This window comes from Tachypleus tridentatus, chromosome 9 (genome assembly GCF_004210375.1).
Source record: "Tachypleus tridentatus isolate NWPU-2018 chromosome 9, ASM421037v1, whole genome shotgun sequence".
Classification (NCBI taxonomy): Eukaryota; Metazoa; Arthropoda; class Merostomata; order Xiphosura; family Limulidae; genus Tachypleus; species Tachypleus tridentatus.
In genome coordinates, this window is record NC_134833.1 from 114,185,167 (window position 1) to 114,204,796 (window position 19,630).

General features: G+C 28.7%; 1 protein-coding gene across 2 annotated transcripts in view; it reads left to right on the top strand.

Moving 5' to 3' along the window:
- The window catches only part of puf (ubiquitinyl hydrolase 1 puf), a 136,866-nt gene that overhangs the window by 44,403 nt on the left and 72,833 nt on the right, over positions 1-19,630 (top strand). For both annotated transcript variants that reach the window (XM_076456603.1, XM_076456604.1), the window contains exons 19-30: positions 941-1,057; positions 2,213-2,312; positions 2,989-3,074; positions 4,245-4,321; positions 4,925-5,051; positions 5,596-5,700; positions 6,538-6,690; positions 7,691-7,879; positions 10,265-10,375; positions 12,745-12,873; positions 15,552-15,641; positions 18,719-18,808. In XM_076456603.1, the coding sequence (XP_076312718.1) occupies positions 941-1,057; positions 2,213-2,312; positions 2,989-3,074; positions 4,245-4,321; positions 4,925-5,051; positions 5,596-5,700; positions 6,538-6,690; positions 7,691-7,879; positions 10,265-10,375; positions 12,745-12,873; positions 15,552-15,641; positions 18,719-18,808 (1,374 nt within the window). The remainder of the gene's footprint in view (positions 1-940; positions 1,058-2,212; positions 2,313-2,988; positions 3,075-4,244; positions 4,322-4,924; positions 5,052-5,595; positions 5,701-6,537; positions 6,691-7,690; positions 7,880-10,264; positions 10,376-12,744; positions 12,874-15,551; positions 15,642-18,718; positions 18,809-19,630) is intronic.

A 19,630-nucleotide genomic window follows, 5' to 3' on the forward strand; every position in this document is an offset into this window, starting at 1 on the left:
CAATTATCATGAAGTATCTCAATCAGAAAGTCAGTCTGAATGAAGAAACATAGAACTCTTTAGAATTGAAGTTATTATGAATAATCACAATAAGACTACTAGTAATTTTGGAACTTTGGTTTAAAATAAGTATCTAGAAATAATAACACATAATTGTTAAATTATACTATATTGTAAGAAATTACTAGTGATTCTTCACCAAATAGGAGAGCTTATTTGATGGATCAAAACATTCCCAGTTTTGGCTTAAATGTTAATTTAAAACATTTTTGATGTTCTAATGTAAATGGTTAAGTCTGAATTTCTGATGTTTTATCATGATATTTTGGTTTTGTAGCCTGTATGTGTTTATAAAATGAAAATGACTTCTGTTTGCTTGTTTTATAACTATCACAAATATCTATAACATTTGCCAGTGTTACATTAAGTTTTAATAATGTATAATTCTAAGATGTTTTTTTATTGCAGTCATGTTTCAATAGTGGTATTGATTTAATATTTTGTGTTGTATATTGGAACATTCTTTTTATTTAAAGTGTGAAAAGTATATAATAATGTTTATTTGTTTGTAGAGTATATTTCTAACTTCTGTGGGTTTGTTCTTTGCCCATTTTACATATGGGATCATAGTTTAAGCAGATTTGCTCTAAATCAGATTTTTCAGTACTGTTGAACTAAATTTGTCCTAATGGATGCAGGACTAGGAGACCTGTCTATCCTGTAAAACGTTGTGAACGTGGTGTTTCAGTCCTTTTAGTATGTCCTAGGTTTTTTATACATACTTATGCTACTTATATTTTAAGAATACAAAAGTTGAAAGAGAGAAGGTTTCATTGTATGTAATTATAATAGTATTGACTTTTGTGGACAATTAATAAATTATTTGGTTCAGGTTGTTTCTGATTTTTTATGTGCAAATATATATTAAATTTTGGTTTAGATGCCTCAACTTCCTCCAGAATCTACGACGATGACATCATTAAATTTACTGTACCAGTTAAGTAATGTAGCTCGCTTGTCAACAGCATCCTATAACTCCTCAGTTTCTGAAGCTGATGTAAGTAACTGCCATTTCCATGGAGACTGTAATATTTGTAAAATAAATACCCATATTGTCAGTCCTTTTTAATTTTAAATTTAACATTCAAGTTTTATGATACATTTACAAAACCTCAAGATGTCTTAAAGAAAAATAGTGGTAAGATGTCATGTCTTGTTTAAAATTATACTGGTTTTAAAAGTATTATTTTTCTAAAAGTGCAAGATAGTAGTAAATCCCAGTTAGTTCAGTTTATTGTGGAAAATTCCTTGTTAAAATTACAATATGTAATGGAGAAAGTTTATTAAAATATAAATAAAAGTTCAAGTGTAGAATTAAATAAGATCCAATTTCTAACATGTATATTTGTAATTTTTTACTTTTTTTTTAATAATCAGGGAAGTTTTTTTCAAATTATAAGCAGAATAACTACATGGTCTGATGGGTAAATAAATGAACAGATAAATAAATATATATTAGTCAATTATAAGGATGGGCATAAACCTGAAAAATCTAGAAAAATGATAATTTTGAAAAAGGGGTTAAAACTGAAAATCATCTAAAACCTCAAAGGTTAAGGAAAATTGTGCCTTTATTTTTTATTACTTATCTACAAACTTGTACATGGGCACAAACTGATATTTAGCTGTGCCACTTATTGGTATACTTTTAACATAACCTTGATCAGTCACTGTAAGTTATCTCGTAATACTTGTTTAATTCAATATAATTGATAGGTTACATCAGTTATTGTTTCATAAAAAAAAAATTGACATTTTATTAACTACCATAAAGTGAATAGTGTTCTGGTTTGAAGATGTCTGTGATACCATAATGTGAAATAAATATATTTTAAAATTTTATTATCCTTGATAGGATTACTTACTATCATGACATTGTTTATTATGACTGTGAGGAAATTAATATATGAATGTGTTACACACTAACATGTTTAAGTCTAGAAAATCTGGAATTTTACTGGGGAAGTCAGGTTGTGGGTGAGAATAATTGTTTTGTTCTACTTTCAAAGTAGTTTATGCATTAATAATGTGATTTACAATTTTTGGATGGTGTGACTAAAATAGTATAATGTAATGTTAATTCATACATATGCCCTTGAGAGACATAATTTTGGAAAACTATAAGTTTTAGAAAACATTTGTCATCCACCAGGTATGTGGAATAGAACAACTCTGGGGCATAGCTCTACGTGCATTGAATACTGATGTTAGCATGGCAGCTATTCAATACTTGAATAACTACTACATTAATGGTAAGATTTAAGAAGTATATTTGAAAAGATCAAATTTTATATAGTTTCAACATGATTACACCAGGATATAATTTGTATATTAACTTTCTAATGATAGTATGATAGAACATCCAGTTATAGATTTCAAAAGGAAAAAAATATCTTAGTTATAAATGTTTGCACTTTAAATCTAAACAATAGGCTTATTTTATCATTCAGTATTTTTATAATCCATCAAAATAAATTAAAAGTGTAATACGAGAAAAAAATCTTGAATCATAATGACTGAACAATGAGAAAATAAAATACTGAGTACTGTAATAAAGGGTTAATAAGTTGACCAAACATATCAATGTTCATAAATAACTTTGAGAAGTCTAGTAAATTAGGTAACTTGTGTCAACTTTTAGGTTCAGAAGTAAGGTATTAGATAAGTTAAAAAGGTTTAGTAAAGTTGTTTCACCAGTTGAGTTCCCCTAGAAAATAAGAAAAGATAATGACCAGTTGTTAAATACATGTCTTACATTCTCTTACTGTAGTTAGTTGTTTTGTAGTTGCTGATGCATTGCAAATAAGTGAAGAATGAAAACAGTGCATGTTAGGTTTTTGTTTGATATATATGTGGTAAATTTTGTGGCTTGTTTATTAAAGGTTATTAGAGGAATGATATAGTTTTCTTTCCTTAACAACTGTATAGTTCATCATGGAACCCTGGAAAGGGAAGAAGAATTTATACAAACGTGTATGGACAGCCTTAGTAAAGCTATCCAAAGTTTATGTGAAGTAAGTAGCTTTGTCTTAAACATGATTTCTGTAGAGCACTGTAATTGTGTTCAGATTAATCTGTCCAAAGTTTATGTGAAGTAAGTAGCTTTGTCTTAAACATGATTTCTGTAGAGCACTGTAATTGTGTTCAGATTAATCTGTCCAAAGTTTATGTGAAGTAAGTAGCTTTGTCTTAAACATGAATTCTGTAGAGCACTGTAATTGTGTTCAGATTAATCTGTCCAAAGTTTATGTGAAGTAAGTAGCTTTGTCCTGAACATGAATTCTGTAGAGGACTGTAATTGTGTTCAGGGTAATCTGTCCAAAGTTTGTGAAGTAAGTAGCTTTGTCCTGAACATGAATTCTGTAGAGCATTGTAATTGTGTTCAGGGTAATCTGTCCAAAGCTTGTGTGAGTTAATTAAGTTTAGTACTCCACATATCTGTTGTTTAGAACATACTTGTGTTTTGGTTGAACTATTCAAAGCTTATGGGAAGTAAATAGCTTTATTCTGAACATTAGTTATATTGCCTTCTATGGATAACTATATTTGAGTTAAGCTTGAAATAATTTAGGGAATCAAAACTGTTGATAACTGTCTTTAAACAAAAATGTATTAAGTAATTCTAAGGATTTTCAATGTGTTTAAAAAAATTCTTTACTTTACACCTTGAGATTTTAAAATGCACATTCTAGTTTGCATAATACTTGTATATTATATGATTAAATATATAAGCTGGAGAACATAGTACTATTTACAGAACATATAAAAGCATAATTAAAGATATGGCACAATTGGATATTGAAGTTTTCCACACAGTAACTATTTGACCTCATTCACTAATATTATTAACTGTTGAAGTTTGTCTTAAATGTGTTTGGAAAGGTATACACTTGTTATTAAGTACTTGTATACACAAAGTTTACTGTGATCCTGAACTATTTGAATGGAGGAGGGAAGGTCAGATGTAATTTTAGATTGTAGAATTTTTAGATATCTTTTTTTTAATGATGTTTCGTGATCTAAATTGTTCTAAAAATTATTTTTTCATGCATGTCAGCAATCAAATAGATGAAAATGTTACGTGATATAAAGAACACAGTATTAGAAAGATTTATTGCATCATGACCAAATTCAGTTCATAATATTAGAGTAAGGTTTATGGAATCACTTTGTTTTTATTACAGGCAGAAGAAAAGAGCTTGATGATCATACAGAGGGCACTGGTTCTTCTGAAAACTCATGTGGAAGTTTTTCATCAAAGGTTAGTTTACAATTCTAGTATTGCTTACCTTAGTTGTTAATGAAAGTGAAATATTCTAAATACAAGGATATTGCATTGTAAGTACTGTCAAATTAGTTGCAAGTAAAAGCTGTTTGTATCTTTAGTTTCAAAAAATTTAATAAAAAATTGAAATAAACATCAAAATGTAAATAAATTTGAGTTGAAGTTTGAATATGGTGTTTTGGTCCAATGAATTTGGTTTTGAATGCCAAAAACATAGTGCCATGTATAAAGTTGGCTCCCATGTTTTAGCTTTAAGATAGATGCTAGTTTACCTAAAAATAGTTTTTGCAGTTTAAGTTTAGTGACCTAAATGCTGTTAATTTCTGCTCATAACAATCTACTATATTTCACATTTGTAATGTTTTTTCAAGTTCATTCTTAAATTCACTGTTTTTTGTTAGAGCAGGAAAGAATGTGATGGAGAAATGTTTGTGTGTATTTCAATGTAAAATACTTTTTAAGAGGAACTTTAGGTATTTTTTTGGGATTTATATTTATGGTTAACTTTTTTTCATCTTTTTCATGAAATTAGTGAGACAACAGTTTGTATTTAATATTGTTTGTTGATGAATTTTGAAGGTATGCTTACCATTTACGACGTTGGCAGTTGATGGGACAAGGAGTGGTGAGTCACAGGTCAAGCTTGGGGGAAAGACGAGCATCTCCACTACGGATCATATGCCAGCCTGCAGGAATGACAGAAAAGGTAAAAAGAAATATAAAAGTCAACCCATTTAAGAAAGTGTCATTGCATTATTAACCTTGCCTTTTTTTTTGGTATGAATTAATTATTTAATTTTTTTTTTCCATTACTAGTTTTGATATGAAATTCTTTTCAATTTAGTAACTGTATGATATCACTAAGAAACAAACTAATAACAACTGTAAAGCATACTTAGGTTTTTGTCTTTCTGATGCCACACATGTTAATAAAAGTAATTTAATAAAATTAATACTATTTGTTTATAAATTATTTTTAAGTATAAAACAGCTAAAAAAATACCATTCCTCATCTCAGTCAGATTAGTGTGACTTAGTGCAGGTTTTTCTAAACATCTTTTGCAATTTTATCTCCAAAAAGATGAAGACAGGAGCAAAAATATTTTGATTTATTACCCTTGATATATTTCGTAAGTAGGCTCTTCATTTACGCATACTCCAGAAAAGTTTTTTTTTTTTTTAATTCCATTTGCGTATTTTTAAAGTAATTATTTGTGATACTTAGACATTTATAAACTTCCTTACTGTAGACAACTCTGGAGATGCAATTCACAGATTATCTAGCCAAGTTGAGGGCTGAAGTAACCTACTGGTGGGAAAAGATGAGAACAAAAAATAAAACTAACCAATCAAAGGTGAGTTTGAACAACTGATCATCCATTTTTGTAAACTTCTGATATACTGAATATGAAGTTTGTGTTAGATATAAAAAAAATACAAAACATGACTATATGAATAGTGCAGTTTCAAGATGTTTCACTTGCTATTAGTTTAACTAAATTTATGTCAAGGTTTGTGTGATTGTAAAATTTTAAGAGAACTTGTATGCTAGAAAAAGAAAAATGAGATGACCACAGATACTTTCAGAGGAAATGAAGATATAAATAGTTCTCTTTTGTACTTTGAAAGAATTTAGTATCATGCTTCTGTATATTATACATGGGATACTTTCACATTCAGAATAATACGAGTCACCTGGCTAAAAGTGACATTGCTTTATATATTTAATTATCCATGTCTTTGTTTATACCTACTAGTTATTGTAAAATGTGCCTGTGAATATTTGATTGCAGGATGACAAAATGTGGTAATACTGCCATATAAGAGTACACTTTATAAAATACAATAAAGATTAAGAGAGAAGAAGAAAGTGTGGAATACCTTTAACTTCATTAGTATCACTTTAAAGATTTTACTAAATCTTTACATACAGTGTCAGTAGTGTACACTTAAGACTTGGAGAAGTTTAGAATCAAAATATTTCTTTCCAAGCTCCATAATGCTGACACTATGTTTTTGTTGGTAGTAATTTGACTCTCATTTCTAATTTTCAATATTTAAAATTCAAAATTAAATAATTTTAAGTTATGTGGATTCTATCTTATAAAGCTGTACTTTTTACTATTTTTACATGCTACAATAATTCACCATCACACACTACATATAAACCGGTCGTTTTTTAACTTTTTTAGGAATCAGAAGCCACAACGAGTACAGTCACTTCAAGTCTCATTCTTGGCTCCATGCTGTCAGATGGCCCCATCAGGATGATCTCACAGGGTCAAGAACTTACCACAGACTTAGATGAAAAAACCTTAGCTGAACTTGGTTTTAAGGACCTTCAAGTATTTCTTATTACTTGATTTTTGTTCTGTGTTTTTATTTTATACTTTTCGTAACAAAACGAAAGATTTTATATTAAAGTCAATCAGCAAAGAGCTTTATGATTATTTCAGTGTGTTATAAGCAATACACTGATGTTATTTATGAGTGGCACTAGACAATTTGCCACTCCTTGTCACAGGAAATACCATTGGTTATCAGTGATCATGTTTTTTTCACCATGTTCATAGTCATTCCCATTTTGCCCTCCCCCAGAAACCTTGTATGGCACATATTTTATATAATATTCTTGCAGTCTGAAAGGTACTACAGATATTTAACATGTATTTACCACTCTGACATATGCAAGAACTCATTTTTTCCCTTCATCTTCTAATGCAAAGATGAAACATGCAGTACCAAGTATCTTTAATTTTGCACTGTGTAAAAATCATAAGATAAACATATTCCTGCTGTTTACGTGGGTACCATGTTCATCTGTTGTATTATAGCAAGCTTATGTTGTTAACTAAATACATGCTCCCCAGACTCCTTTGGAATGTTTTTTCCTGTAGCAGGTGTTGCCTGTGAATGATCAATTAGCAATTAGATGTCATTAGATTCTTAATGACATCACTGTCATACTTTGTGAAACACTTTAAACATATTTGGTCCTGTCCATTTATTTTTCTTCTTGAATTAAAGACATAGATCTTAGTACTGGGGCTGATGACATTTAAATGTCTTGCGAAGAAATGTTAAGACTAATCAAACTATTTTTCATGGTTTTACTAAATGAGTGAAATCTAATTCAGACAAATTCATCTTTTTTGCTGTATTTGGTTATTTAAATAGATAAAAATGTTATGGTTTAAACAAACTATCTTTAAAATTTAATGCAGTTATCTAAAACCCTGTTAATCACAATAACTATGACAAGTTTTTATCATCTCTTATATGTTAAACATTAGCTTGCTTTTTATTATTCAGTTTTTTATTGTTTGCTACTATTTATTTTTCTAGTTGGTATACGTTTCTGTTGGTGCAGCACGACCAATACGACGACGTGAAGGTCTTGAACCTGCTTCTATTCTTCCTCCACCTCCTCAGGATCGCCTTCCAATTACTTTACTTTTGAGACCAGAGTATTTTGAACAGCTGTTTAATCTGATGCAACAATTAGGATCATTAAAAACTTTCAACAGAGCTGGAGTTAGTATATATTTTCTGACAATATTTTATTCTCTGTACATGCAATTAGCAGTTTGGTAGATGTACTCTGTACTTAGTTATAGTAACTAATTCTGTAGGAATTAAAAGACAAAGGGTTTAGTGATTGAGTTAAAAATGCGTATTATTATTTATGTAAAGATTGGTACTTGTCATATCAAACTTTCTGTAACTAAAATAAGGAAGACAAATTTTTAAACTTTAGTATTCCGTGATGACGAGAAAACCCACTTGTAGAGAAAAATATATATGTAAAAACAGCTGGTATGGGTTAAGAAAATTTTTTTATTTAGAGGAGCGAACAATGTTTTGACCTTCTTTGGTCATTGTCAGGTTCACCGAAGAAGACCGAAATGTTGTTCGCTCCTCTACATAAAAAATTTTCTCAACCCATACCAGCTGTTTTACCATACTTTAAATGTTTATAATCTGCATTTAATACATAGGTTTTAAACTCTATGTTTATAATCTGCATTTAACAACAGAAAGGTTTTTAACCTTAATTTTGTTGTTAGAAAGAGAAAGTGCATCTAGTTTTAACTGTTTCACTACATATTAGAAAAAGGAAATTCAAAATTCCCTAGTATGAGAATTATGACATTTCCTTTCTAGGTGTCACTGCAAGAAGCCCAAATTTTAATGTAAATTACTTATTATAATATCATCATTCCACAGGCAAAGAATACGTTTTACAGTCTTCAATCTTATTTGGTTACAGAGCCATGAAATAGACAATCAGATGCTTCTTGCCATGTCCACCTATCACATCCTTTTTTCTCAGAAACTGCCAGTACTTCTCTCTGACATTCAATACCATATTAATTATAACCAACAGAAAGTCAAGGTTTTCATCTATCAAATGATGTATATATTATGCTATTTTGTGAAAGGTGGATTGTCAATTTCACTTTCTGATCAAGCTTGATTCTTACAAGAAACACGTTGACAAGCAAAGTTTTAATGACTCTAGTTGGACAGTTAGAAACCCAGAAAAACTGTGTTAGTTATGGGACATAGTTTTTACACATTATTGTTATGTGTTCTTAGGTGTATTATTTTATTAAATAAAAAATGATTTATTGTTGTACCACTATTAGCATAACAAAATAGGATTCAATTTCATTGACAGCAAAAAAAAAAGCCAAAATAAATACATTTTCTTGGCTTCCACATGTATTTTTTTGTTATTATAAGAGTAAAGAAAATATATATAAAAAAATTTAAGGTTATATTAGGTGAAATAATAATAAAAAAATGTTTTCACTAGGTACACTAGTGAGCAGCTCATGCTTTTAATGTACTTTGTGTAATGTGAGCTGCACATTTACTAAGTGATTTACAACTGTGATGGTTCAAATAGTAGGCAGACAGGGTTCAAAAGACAATAAAATAAAAATAGATGTATATTGTGGTAAGTTTAAAGCCATTTAGAAATAAACAAACTGAATTTCACAGTACAGTTTGAAGTTCTTGGAAAAAAAAAAGGGTAATTTAGATTTATTTTGATTTTTTTGTTGGCGGTTACATTGCCAGTCAAATTGACTAATCATATATCAGGTTTTGGTAGAGAAAATGACAGCCAAAATACAAAGTTTTATTGAAAAAAGTTTGGAATTTATTTAGGAGGCTTTAAAGATTAAGCAAATAGAATTTGAGGTTTTTGAGACAAAGAAAAATATTTTTAATCTTGAGGTGGAAATCACTTAGTATTCAGACTAGTATTTGGAAATACTATACATATTCATGGACAAATCTTTAATAAAAGTACTTCATAAAAAAATTGATTTTTTTTGTACAGAAGACTTGTAATGTTTACTGAAATCTGCCAAATCCTGTGAAAATATACAGTGTTTACAAGTTATAGTATGACAACTATAATGAATACAAAATTGTTATGAGGTTGATCAGTTTGACTGACCTTCTAATGAGAGAGAAAGAGAATAGGTAAAAGACTCTCTGACAGTCAGGTTTGTATCTAGATACACAATCAATAACATATTTTAATGCTTATTATTTATCTGAAATGTATTTGAAGATTCAACAAGGGATATCTTCTTTTTCATGGTGACACAAAATATTTTATTGCTTGTGCTCATGACAGTGGAATATTTAAAATATCAACATTATTTGAATATGTAGAACTTTTTTTTTGCTTTCAGAGTCTTTATTCTATGTGTGTTTAATTCTATTTTATGAATAAATGTTTTGAGCAGTACCTCAGCCATTAGTAATATAATCAACTGTTTCAATGTGGCATTATTTTTTAATTTTTTTTCCATTTACTTACTAAGGATAATTTTATTGAAGTTAGAAAGTCCTTTATAATCATAGTATATATATGTCAAGTGTTTTTTTTTATTCTTGTAGGACACTGTACCACATACAAAAGCTCAGGTCTTATCTCGACGAGTGTGGGACATTTTATTAATGTTGCCAACTTCTCCAACAATGTTGGAAGGTTTTAAGACTGTGGGACAGGTATGTGTTTAATTCATAGATATGTCTTTGTAATATGATATCTCTTAATCCTTTAAGTACTGGCCACCTGGCAATGTACACATAACATTTATACAAACTTAAATTCAGAATTTAAATAATTTTGATATCAGTATATGTCAGTAAAATAAGCATTAAAATGTAGTTTTCATTTCAAATTCTTATATGTTTTAATTTCAAAAGGAAATGTTTTTAAAAATTCTTAATTTTTACTCTTGTCACATGGTTAGCTAGCACTCAGTTTTCCCCACTCTTAGTTTATATAACTTCAATAACATAGCACCTACACTGTCTAAATAATCTGAAACATAATCTACAAACAATTACAAGGTCAAATGTAGAGTTTCGGTATCCTAATTTTTGTATTTGTTGAGATACAAGTTTTTCCCTTTTTTGTGATAAAAGCCACTCCCATCTATCCTTAAATGTCAGGACAGCTTTACAGACACTGTGTTCTTGTTTGAAGTATATATTCATAACCAATAGAAAGAGCATATTTTCTGTTTTGAGCTTGCAGCTGTCTTTATGAATTTGGCATCAATAGATGTTACTGAAGAAGAAATTGATGTGTATGTCATAAGCAAAGTTGAACTCGTAGCATAAATTGTTTTTTAACTTATTTTAGATTAGTTAGAGAGCCAGTTAAATTATAGTTTTTTAAATTATAGTTGTGGGAAAAGATTAAGGTAAGTTAGCTTGTACATCCAATGTACAGGAATGTGGAAATGTGTTGTGTGGAAACTGAAACACAATAGAGGACCAAGTCAATTTTGGAGAATTAATATTTACTCTAAATTCAGTGATACCAAATTTACCTAATTTGTCTTCACAAAATCTAATAAGCTTTTACTAAATATTATAAATGTGCTATACACAAAAAATCAATTTTTATTAAAATATTTCTACTAAAGATTTGTCTCTAAATATACTTCAGTAAATCTGACTAGTCCAAATGCAAAGTGATCTTTCACATTAAAAATAAACATACTTTTTTCATTATATAGATTTTATTTACATAATCTTTAGAACCTCCTAAATAAATATCAAAAATCTTCCAAGGTAAACCCATATTTTATGTTTTATTTACTCTAACACTGTATAGGTTCAGTTGATTTCATTAACTTTTTCACCATCACAAATAAATATGAAATAAATTTAAATTATCCCTTTTAATATCTGCAGATTGTAATTGAAAGTCACAGGCTCATAATAAGTTATATCTGTTTTCATTTACTATTATTGTTTTGTTACTTTTTGAAGTAAAAAAAACAAGCCAAGACATTACCCAGCAAGTGTATAGCTCAAGATACGGTAATTAAAGTTGTGAATATCCTACTGAGAAATGTTCTTATCAAATCTAATAAATCTCCATTTTTCACATTTTTGATACATTTATAACAAATTAAAATGTGCAAACAAAACAATGGTACTTATATGTGAGTTACTTTATTATATATTTATTTGAAATATTTAGTTTAAAACATAAAATAATAAGCCACATAAAAAATGCTATCTCTTTTAATTATTTTAATTTAACTGGCTTTCTGAGATAAGTGAATTAAAATAATTCCCTTACAATGTTCAATATAAACTTGATAGTAATAAGATTGAATCTATAGTCTGAATAATTCAAAAGATTTCGTCATAATGAGTTAATATTATATATAGTTCAGTAAATTATTGATATTTCTTGAAAGATGGCATGTGGTAGGAATGAATGGAATGTGAGTTTGACTTTTTTATTTATATTTCTGAAAATCAAATTGAGTATACTCTATAAAATTAGATTATATCTCAGTAATACCTATGTTGTAACTGTAGTTTTTATTAAAGCTTGGAAGCTGATATAAGGGTGGAAAGAATGTTTTAAGTGTGCAATTTGGAAAAAGCATCGCATGATACATAAAGATTGATAATTTAATTAAATATTTCCTTTTTTGAAATTAAAAAATTGAACTTACATAATACAAATATTTGACTTGTTAGCTACATTTTGGTGCCAATTTTATTGACATTTATGAATAATGAAGTTCTTTAATTAAATTGTGAAGGTAGCTGTAAGATGTTGTGATGTGAGCACATTAACACTTAACCATAATGTTGAGTTTATGTTGCACTACAGTATGTTGTGATGTGAGCACATTAACACTTAACCGTAATGTTGAGTTTATGTTGCACTACAGTATGTTTACTGTCTTATTCTTAAATTCTAAAGCTCAAATAGTTGAATATAGAAATATTTTGTAGGTTAATGATCTAAAGTTATGCCAGTTATTTGATAGGTGTGAGAACTGTAAAATAAATGTGATATTATTTTTACAAAACAATTCAAAAATTATCTTTTATTTTAGGCAAAAGAAGGAGAAGAAGGGAATGGCTACACAGAACTGTTGCAGTCAATACTTAATCCTGAAAGTCCACAAAAACTCATGTACTCCCTCCAAATAGTGGAGTTCTTACGGAGACAGGGACCTATAAAGGTATGTGTTAGATGTTTCATGTACTACCAACAGTTAATACTCAACCTACAGTGCTCACAGATTGTATGCTGTTTTAAAATTGCAGTTGTTGATATGAGGATAGTGATCTTGAGAACTGTAAAGAGGACTATTATTAGTGCATGTTTTTAACTTCCTTTCATTGTGTAAAAAATATGCTTGGACTCTTCTTTCTGTTAAGTAATTTTCTTCTAATAGTGAGTTTTCAGCTTTCTTTGAATCTTCGTTCAGGTAAAGTTTGTGCATAGAACATTTTTTTTTAAAGTTGATGTCTAAGCAACAATTCTAATAATTGCTGACATCTTGTATTAAAGTTAATGCCCCTCAGTGGTACAGTGGTATGTATGCAAACTTACGATGCTAGAATCTGGATTTTGATATATGTGGCGAGCAGAGCACAGAAAGGCCATTGTTTAGTTTTGTGCTTAATTGCAAACAAACAATTAAAAGTTAATAATCGTGTAGAAATTGTTGAAAGATATTTAACAGTCAAAGACATTGAAATTGTTGAATTAAAACCTCTGTTTTTGTAGCTTTTAGATACTTGTATTGTAGAACCTTGAAGTGATCCTTAACTTTATTTCTAACTGTAAATGGTTAAAAGTCTTTTAAAGATTGTGAGTTACACAGATGTAATAGTGTAAAATTTGTTTGATATTTAACAAAGTCTATTAAATCATACTTGTGTGTTTATGATGGTGTACAGAATATTTGATGTTTAGGAAATTATACTAAGTGTGAACCCCTATAAAAGTACTAACTGTACTTACAGAGGTGTGATGTGCAAGTTACATCACATTAAAGAAAGTCTTTATTAATTATGAACATATGTGGGTGTGATTGTGTACAACTTGTTTAATATTTAAGAAAGTCTGTTAAGTGAAAACTAACATGAAAGAAAGTTGTGACTGTTAATTTACACAGATGTTATTTCATGTTTAAGAAAGTCTAATTGATTATGAACTTAAATGGATTCATTAGTTTACAGATTACTTGATTTAAATTAAGAACTTCTAAAGATGAAAAAAGTTAGAAAGCAAGCATATGTTGTTGAACATGGAATGGCAAAAACTGAGCATGGCATCTCTTCACTGGAGCACTGCTATTGCCACTGCTACAGCAAAAACAATGCAGTGGAAGTGTTCGTTTCACTACATATTTATAAGTGTAACAGCTCTACCTCAACCACTTTTTTTTAAATTAATGATAATTTTTTTTGTTATTGGATAACATAAGAATAAATATGCAAATTTATTGGTAAATGGTAATACGTTATTGCTACAATAACATAATACAAACTTCTCAGAACAGCCTATCTGTATTTGTGAATGATAAGAGGAAAACAGCTGTTAACTGTACAGCCTTCAATATATTCAATGATAGTATTTAAAGAACACAGTGACAAAAAATAAATGAATAGGATGACAGTTATAGATGAGTTAATAAGTTTGTCCAGTAGTTGCATCATGTGACATATATGGTTGTTTTTCATAAGCAGTGTGCAGCGTAAATATAATTATGCACAACATATTATATAAAACACAATATGGAAAATTATATAATACTATTATATATTATAATAAGTATGCATTATGCATCAATTCATTAATAATGTACATGTCTGGGATTTTCTTAACTAATTGTCTGACATGAAATATAAACTAGCTGGTTCATATGAATAAGTGTCTTCAGTTGAAATGTATTACCCAAGAATTGTCCAGCTGAGGAATTTAATAAAACATTTAACAGTACTACTGTGCTAAATTTCTATACAAAAATAAATTAATTAACCATCAAAATAATATTAAATATAACAGCTGTTGTTACAGAGTGACTCAGCTGAATTAACTCTGAAACAATATGTATATTTTTATTCGTTATTTTCAATATGCAGAAAGACATTGACTAACTGTGCTAATTCTATGTTTAAATAACCAGGAATTTCACAGAAAATATAACAATTATATGTATAATACATAATTTTATATGTATACTTGCACACACATGCAAACCAATATTATTATATGATTATACAAAATGCACATATAATAATTTATATATTCTTTTTAAAATTTAAGGAATAGCACTTCCCATAGACAAAAATGGAGTGAAGCTACCTACAATAACTATGAATATCCAAATTTAATGTTGATTCACTCCAAGAAACATAGCACCATGCTCAAAATACCACAATATACCATGAGACTATTATCACTGTAAAAGGCTTAAAGGGTTCCAGATAATGATTGATATTTAAAATTAAACTGAGGGTTATGAATCTTAAGGTTACCTAAAGGTATTAGAAGAGTGAAGAAACTTGTTAGTTTGTGAACCTTATGATATTAATCTTGTTGCATGTTATTAAGTCTTGGAAATCTAACTATGGTGTAGGTCAGAGTTTGTAATCTCTGTGGAGTCATGTGATATATTTACTCTTTAAATAATTTAAGATATGTGTATTGTGTGTGTGTGTGTGGCGCATTAACCTTTGTTCAATAATAAAACCGTGTAGCATTCTGTACCTACTGCTTACTTGTTGCAGTGTGGACTGTGATGGATCTTACTTCTACATCCTGTGAAACAAATTAAAACAAAATTTGTTCTTTAGTAACTGTACTATAATAAATATAGTAATATGCAGAGTTTGATATGTTTCTCAGGATTCTGATGGATCAATAACATCTACAGAAGCAACATCACAAGAAAGTGGAGATGAATCAGGCAAGAAAAAAGTGTCTTGGTCAGACAAGGTAGGTAATTTTTGTGCTGAGTTTCTGGTTTTGATTTTTTTTTCACTATTAGTCTTTATTTTTTATTCAGTAGTATCAATATGCAGGAAACCATTGACAAATTGTGCAAATTCTGTGTTTAAATAACCTTGAATTACAGAGAAAATATTGCAACTAGACTAACAGTATCAATATCAAGATGGCTTCTTTCTTTACAATATTTTCAAATTGAAAGCCAGTTGGTACAGAAAATTAACTGAAAGGAATATTATGATGGTGCACTTTTTCTTGAATGCTGATTCACAACTGTTATAAAGTATATAGGTAATTGTTTTTCCTCTCAGTCAAGTTCCCTCAATTTCATTGTTTCCTGAAAAGATAGTCTTGTTTTCTTCAACTTATAATTTATCACTTTCTTTTTCAGGCAAGTTTTCTTAACATTACTGTCTGCTGAAAAGGTATATTTCTTCCACCAATCTTGTACCGTATTCCCACTGAGATAAGATTTTTTAATGTCAGTGTTTTACAAAACATCTTCTTACCACTCCTTCTGCAGAAAAGTTTCCAGCATGCCCTTTTCATATGGGAAGAGCCTTCTCTTTTGTATATATCTTTTATCCCTTTCCCATTCAGACAAATTTCCTGGAAAGGTAGTTTTCTTCCAATTAAACTTTACTACTTTCCCAGTAAGATAAGTTTCTTTTATTTCCCTGCCTTTGGAAAAGGTTTTTTTTCAAACTATTTTTACTACTTTCTTAATAAAATAAGTTTTTCTTATTTCCCTCTTTGTTGTTTTTGTCTTTCAAACTATTTTCACTACTTTCTTAATACAATAAGTTTCTTTTATTTCCCTCTCTCCTGAAAAGTATTTTTTGCAAACTATTTTTATTACTTTCTTAATATGTTGCTTTTATTTCCTTGTCTTCTGAAGTTATTTTTTTCAAATTGCTTTTACTACTTTCTTGGTAAGATAAGTTTCTTTTATTTCCCTGTCTTTTAAAAAAATTTTCAAACTATTTTTATTACTTTATCAGTAAGATGTCTATTTTATTTCCCTGTCTTCTGAAAAGTTATTTTTTTCAAACTATTTTTACTACTTTAAGTTTCTTTTATTTCCCTGTCTTCTGAAGTTATTTTTTAAACTATTTTTACTGCTTTCTTAGTAAGATTTTTTTTTATTTCCCTGTCTTCTGAAAAGTTTTTTTTCAAACTGTTTTCACTACTTTCTTAATACAATAAGTTTCTTTTATTTCTGTCTCCTGAAAGTTATTTTTTCAAAACATTTTACTACCTTTTTAATATGATACATTTCTTTTATTTCCCTGTATTTTGAAAAGTTTTTCAAACTGTTTTTACTACTTTCTTAATATGATGTTTTGTTTATTTCCCTGTCTTCTGAAAAGTTTTTTTTTCAAACTGTTTTCACTAATTTCTTAATACAATAAGTTTCTTTTATTCCTCTGTGTCCTGAAAATTATTTTTTTTCAAAATATTTTGCTACTTTCTTAGTATGATAAGTTTCTTTTATTTCCCTGTCATCTGTAAAGTTTTTAAACTATTTTTACTACCTTCTTAATACAATGTTTCTTTTATTTCCCTTTCATCTGAAGTTATTTATTCTAAACTATTTTTACTACTTTAAGTTTCTTTTATTTCCCCATCTTTTGAAAAGTATTTTCAAACTATTTTTACTACTTTCTTAATACAATAACTTTCTTTTATTTTTTGTCTTCTGAAAGGTTTTTTTAAACTATTTTTACTACTTTCTCAGTAAGATAAGTTTATTTTATATCCCTCTCTTCTGAAAAGTTATTTTTTTCAAACTATTTTTATTATCTTCTTAATAAGTTAAGTTTCCTGAACACATTTAGTAACACCTTAGAGATTGATATCTATGGCAGACACCATTAGTTTTTGTTTTTTATAAGAGAATTTTAATAATGCAAAATGATATCAGATAGAATATTTATGGGCACATATGCTTATTCAAGTAAAATCTGTACTGTTATGTAGATGAACCATTGGCAGTGCAGTTAAAATTATTTTATGAGTGCTATGTGATGCACATGTTTATAATCTATTTTGTGTATCGTGCCATGGTTTGGGGGTATGGTTTGAGTAAAGGAGGAGTCAGTTGTAGTCAGGGGAATACCATATCAAAGTTTCTGTTGACCTTGGTTAATGAAGGCAAATTGTATTAGATTTGTGTGGTTAGTGAAGGTAATTTGGGATCAGTGAATGGTATTTGAATGATTAGAGAAGGTAAGTTTGGATCAGTGATTGGTATTTGGTTTGTGTTTGTTAATGGAGTGAAGTTGGGATTAGTAGGCAAAAATCATGGCTATATAGTCTTTATTATTAACTTTCATTATGAGTTTTGTTTTTAAACTGCAGCTTCTACTGCTGCTACTTACTAAAACTTCATGTGTACATTTACAAAACTTAGAAATAGTTTAAAGTTGACATATAACAAATCATAGACCAGATCATTGTGTCCAACCAAAACTAATTTTCAGAGGCTTCGTACTCATGAGATATAAAACTATAAATTAGATACATTCATATTTATCTCAAATTAAAATATTTCTTTATAAAGAACCTTCCACTCCATTACTGGAGTGTTCATTAAATTACATGTGATTGTTGACCACTAGCCAGCAACAGAGCAACAGGTTTTGAACCTGTGTGAACAAAAACTGAAGTTAAAATCTTTAAAAGTGGATATTTTAGCATAATAAAGATAAAAAATTACTTAATTTGCAGAAAAAAATATTTTCAATTAGATAATAATGGATTAAGTAGTGCTTTAGTTATTTAATGTCTTCAAATGTTTCAGTTAGCATAAGAATTTTGTACCTATAAAAACAATTGTGTTTCTGTTACAAAATTCTTAATTTAAAGAAGAAATCATATTGCCCTCTGTATAATATATTTATTCATGCAGTAGTTGTTTCAAATAGTTTTTCTTATGACTTCCTTCCAAGCCATCTGTCACAACTGTCTTACATATTATATATAAGTGTTAATTATTATGTTTTACTGTTATTCTCGTTTATCATTGCTTTGTTTTTGCATTTGTTTCTGTCAATTCCTAACAGTTCATAGAACATGGAGGCTTAAGACATCTGTTTGACATTTTCATGTCCAGAATTTTGCTATCAAAAGGTGAAAGTGAATATTGGAATGAGGTGAGACTTCTTTCTTTCTTTTTTTTTTTTTTTTTGTCTTGGTACTAGAAAAATGTAAGTTTGAATAAAGTTTTGTGGGAAGTTGCTCTCTCCTGGTCCCCACTGTATTGGAAGGTTGAGAGTTATCATGTCAAAAAGCCCTATTAAGTATGCTATCACCTAAAGACGTTTAATATACCTTTAGAAATCAGAAAAAAATCTGTAAAGTATTATCTTTAAATTTCATTAGTCGTAACTTTTAAAGATAACTAAAAAAATACTTTTTATAGAAGTATATCACACAACATATTCAAGTACATGACCTTAGGAGGTGAAACAGCTCTACATATTCCAGGTTTTAAACCCTTAGCTAAAAGATATAATGTACAGAAGTTTGCAGATAGCATTTGATGAAGTTAAAGTTTAATATAAAGTTAAGCTATGAAAAAACAAACAATAAAAACAGTAAATATTTCTTTTTTTTACACACGTCTCTGTATTTGGATTAAATCCTAAATAAAATAAGCATCATATAAGAAACAATTATGGGAGTAAAACTGAATTTATTAAGAAATGATTGTTTTGAAAGTGTGGTATTTATATTTCATGTTATGTCAGGTTTTAAAGTGAATTTTTTGTATATCAGTATTTTGCAAGTTATATTGGTTTCTTTGTTATACTTTCAGAACTGTGTTATACTTTAGATGTTGTATATTGCAAAAACTGAAAGATTATGCCTATTACTAATGCACTATATACAAATTAAAGATTTATTTTATTTCCACACATTAACTGCATAAAAAAATATGAAAAAGAATTTTTTACTATCAACCCTGTAAATAT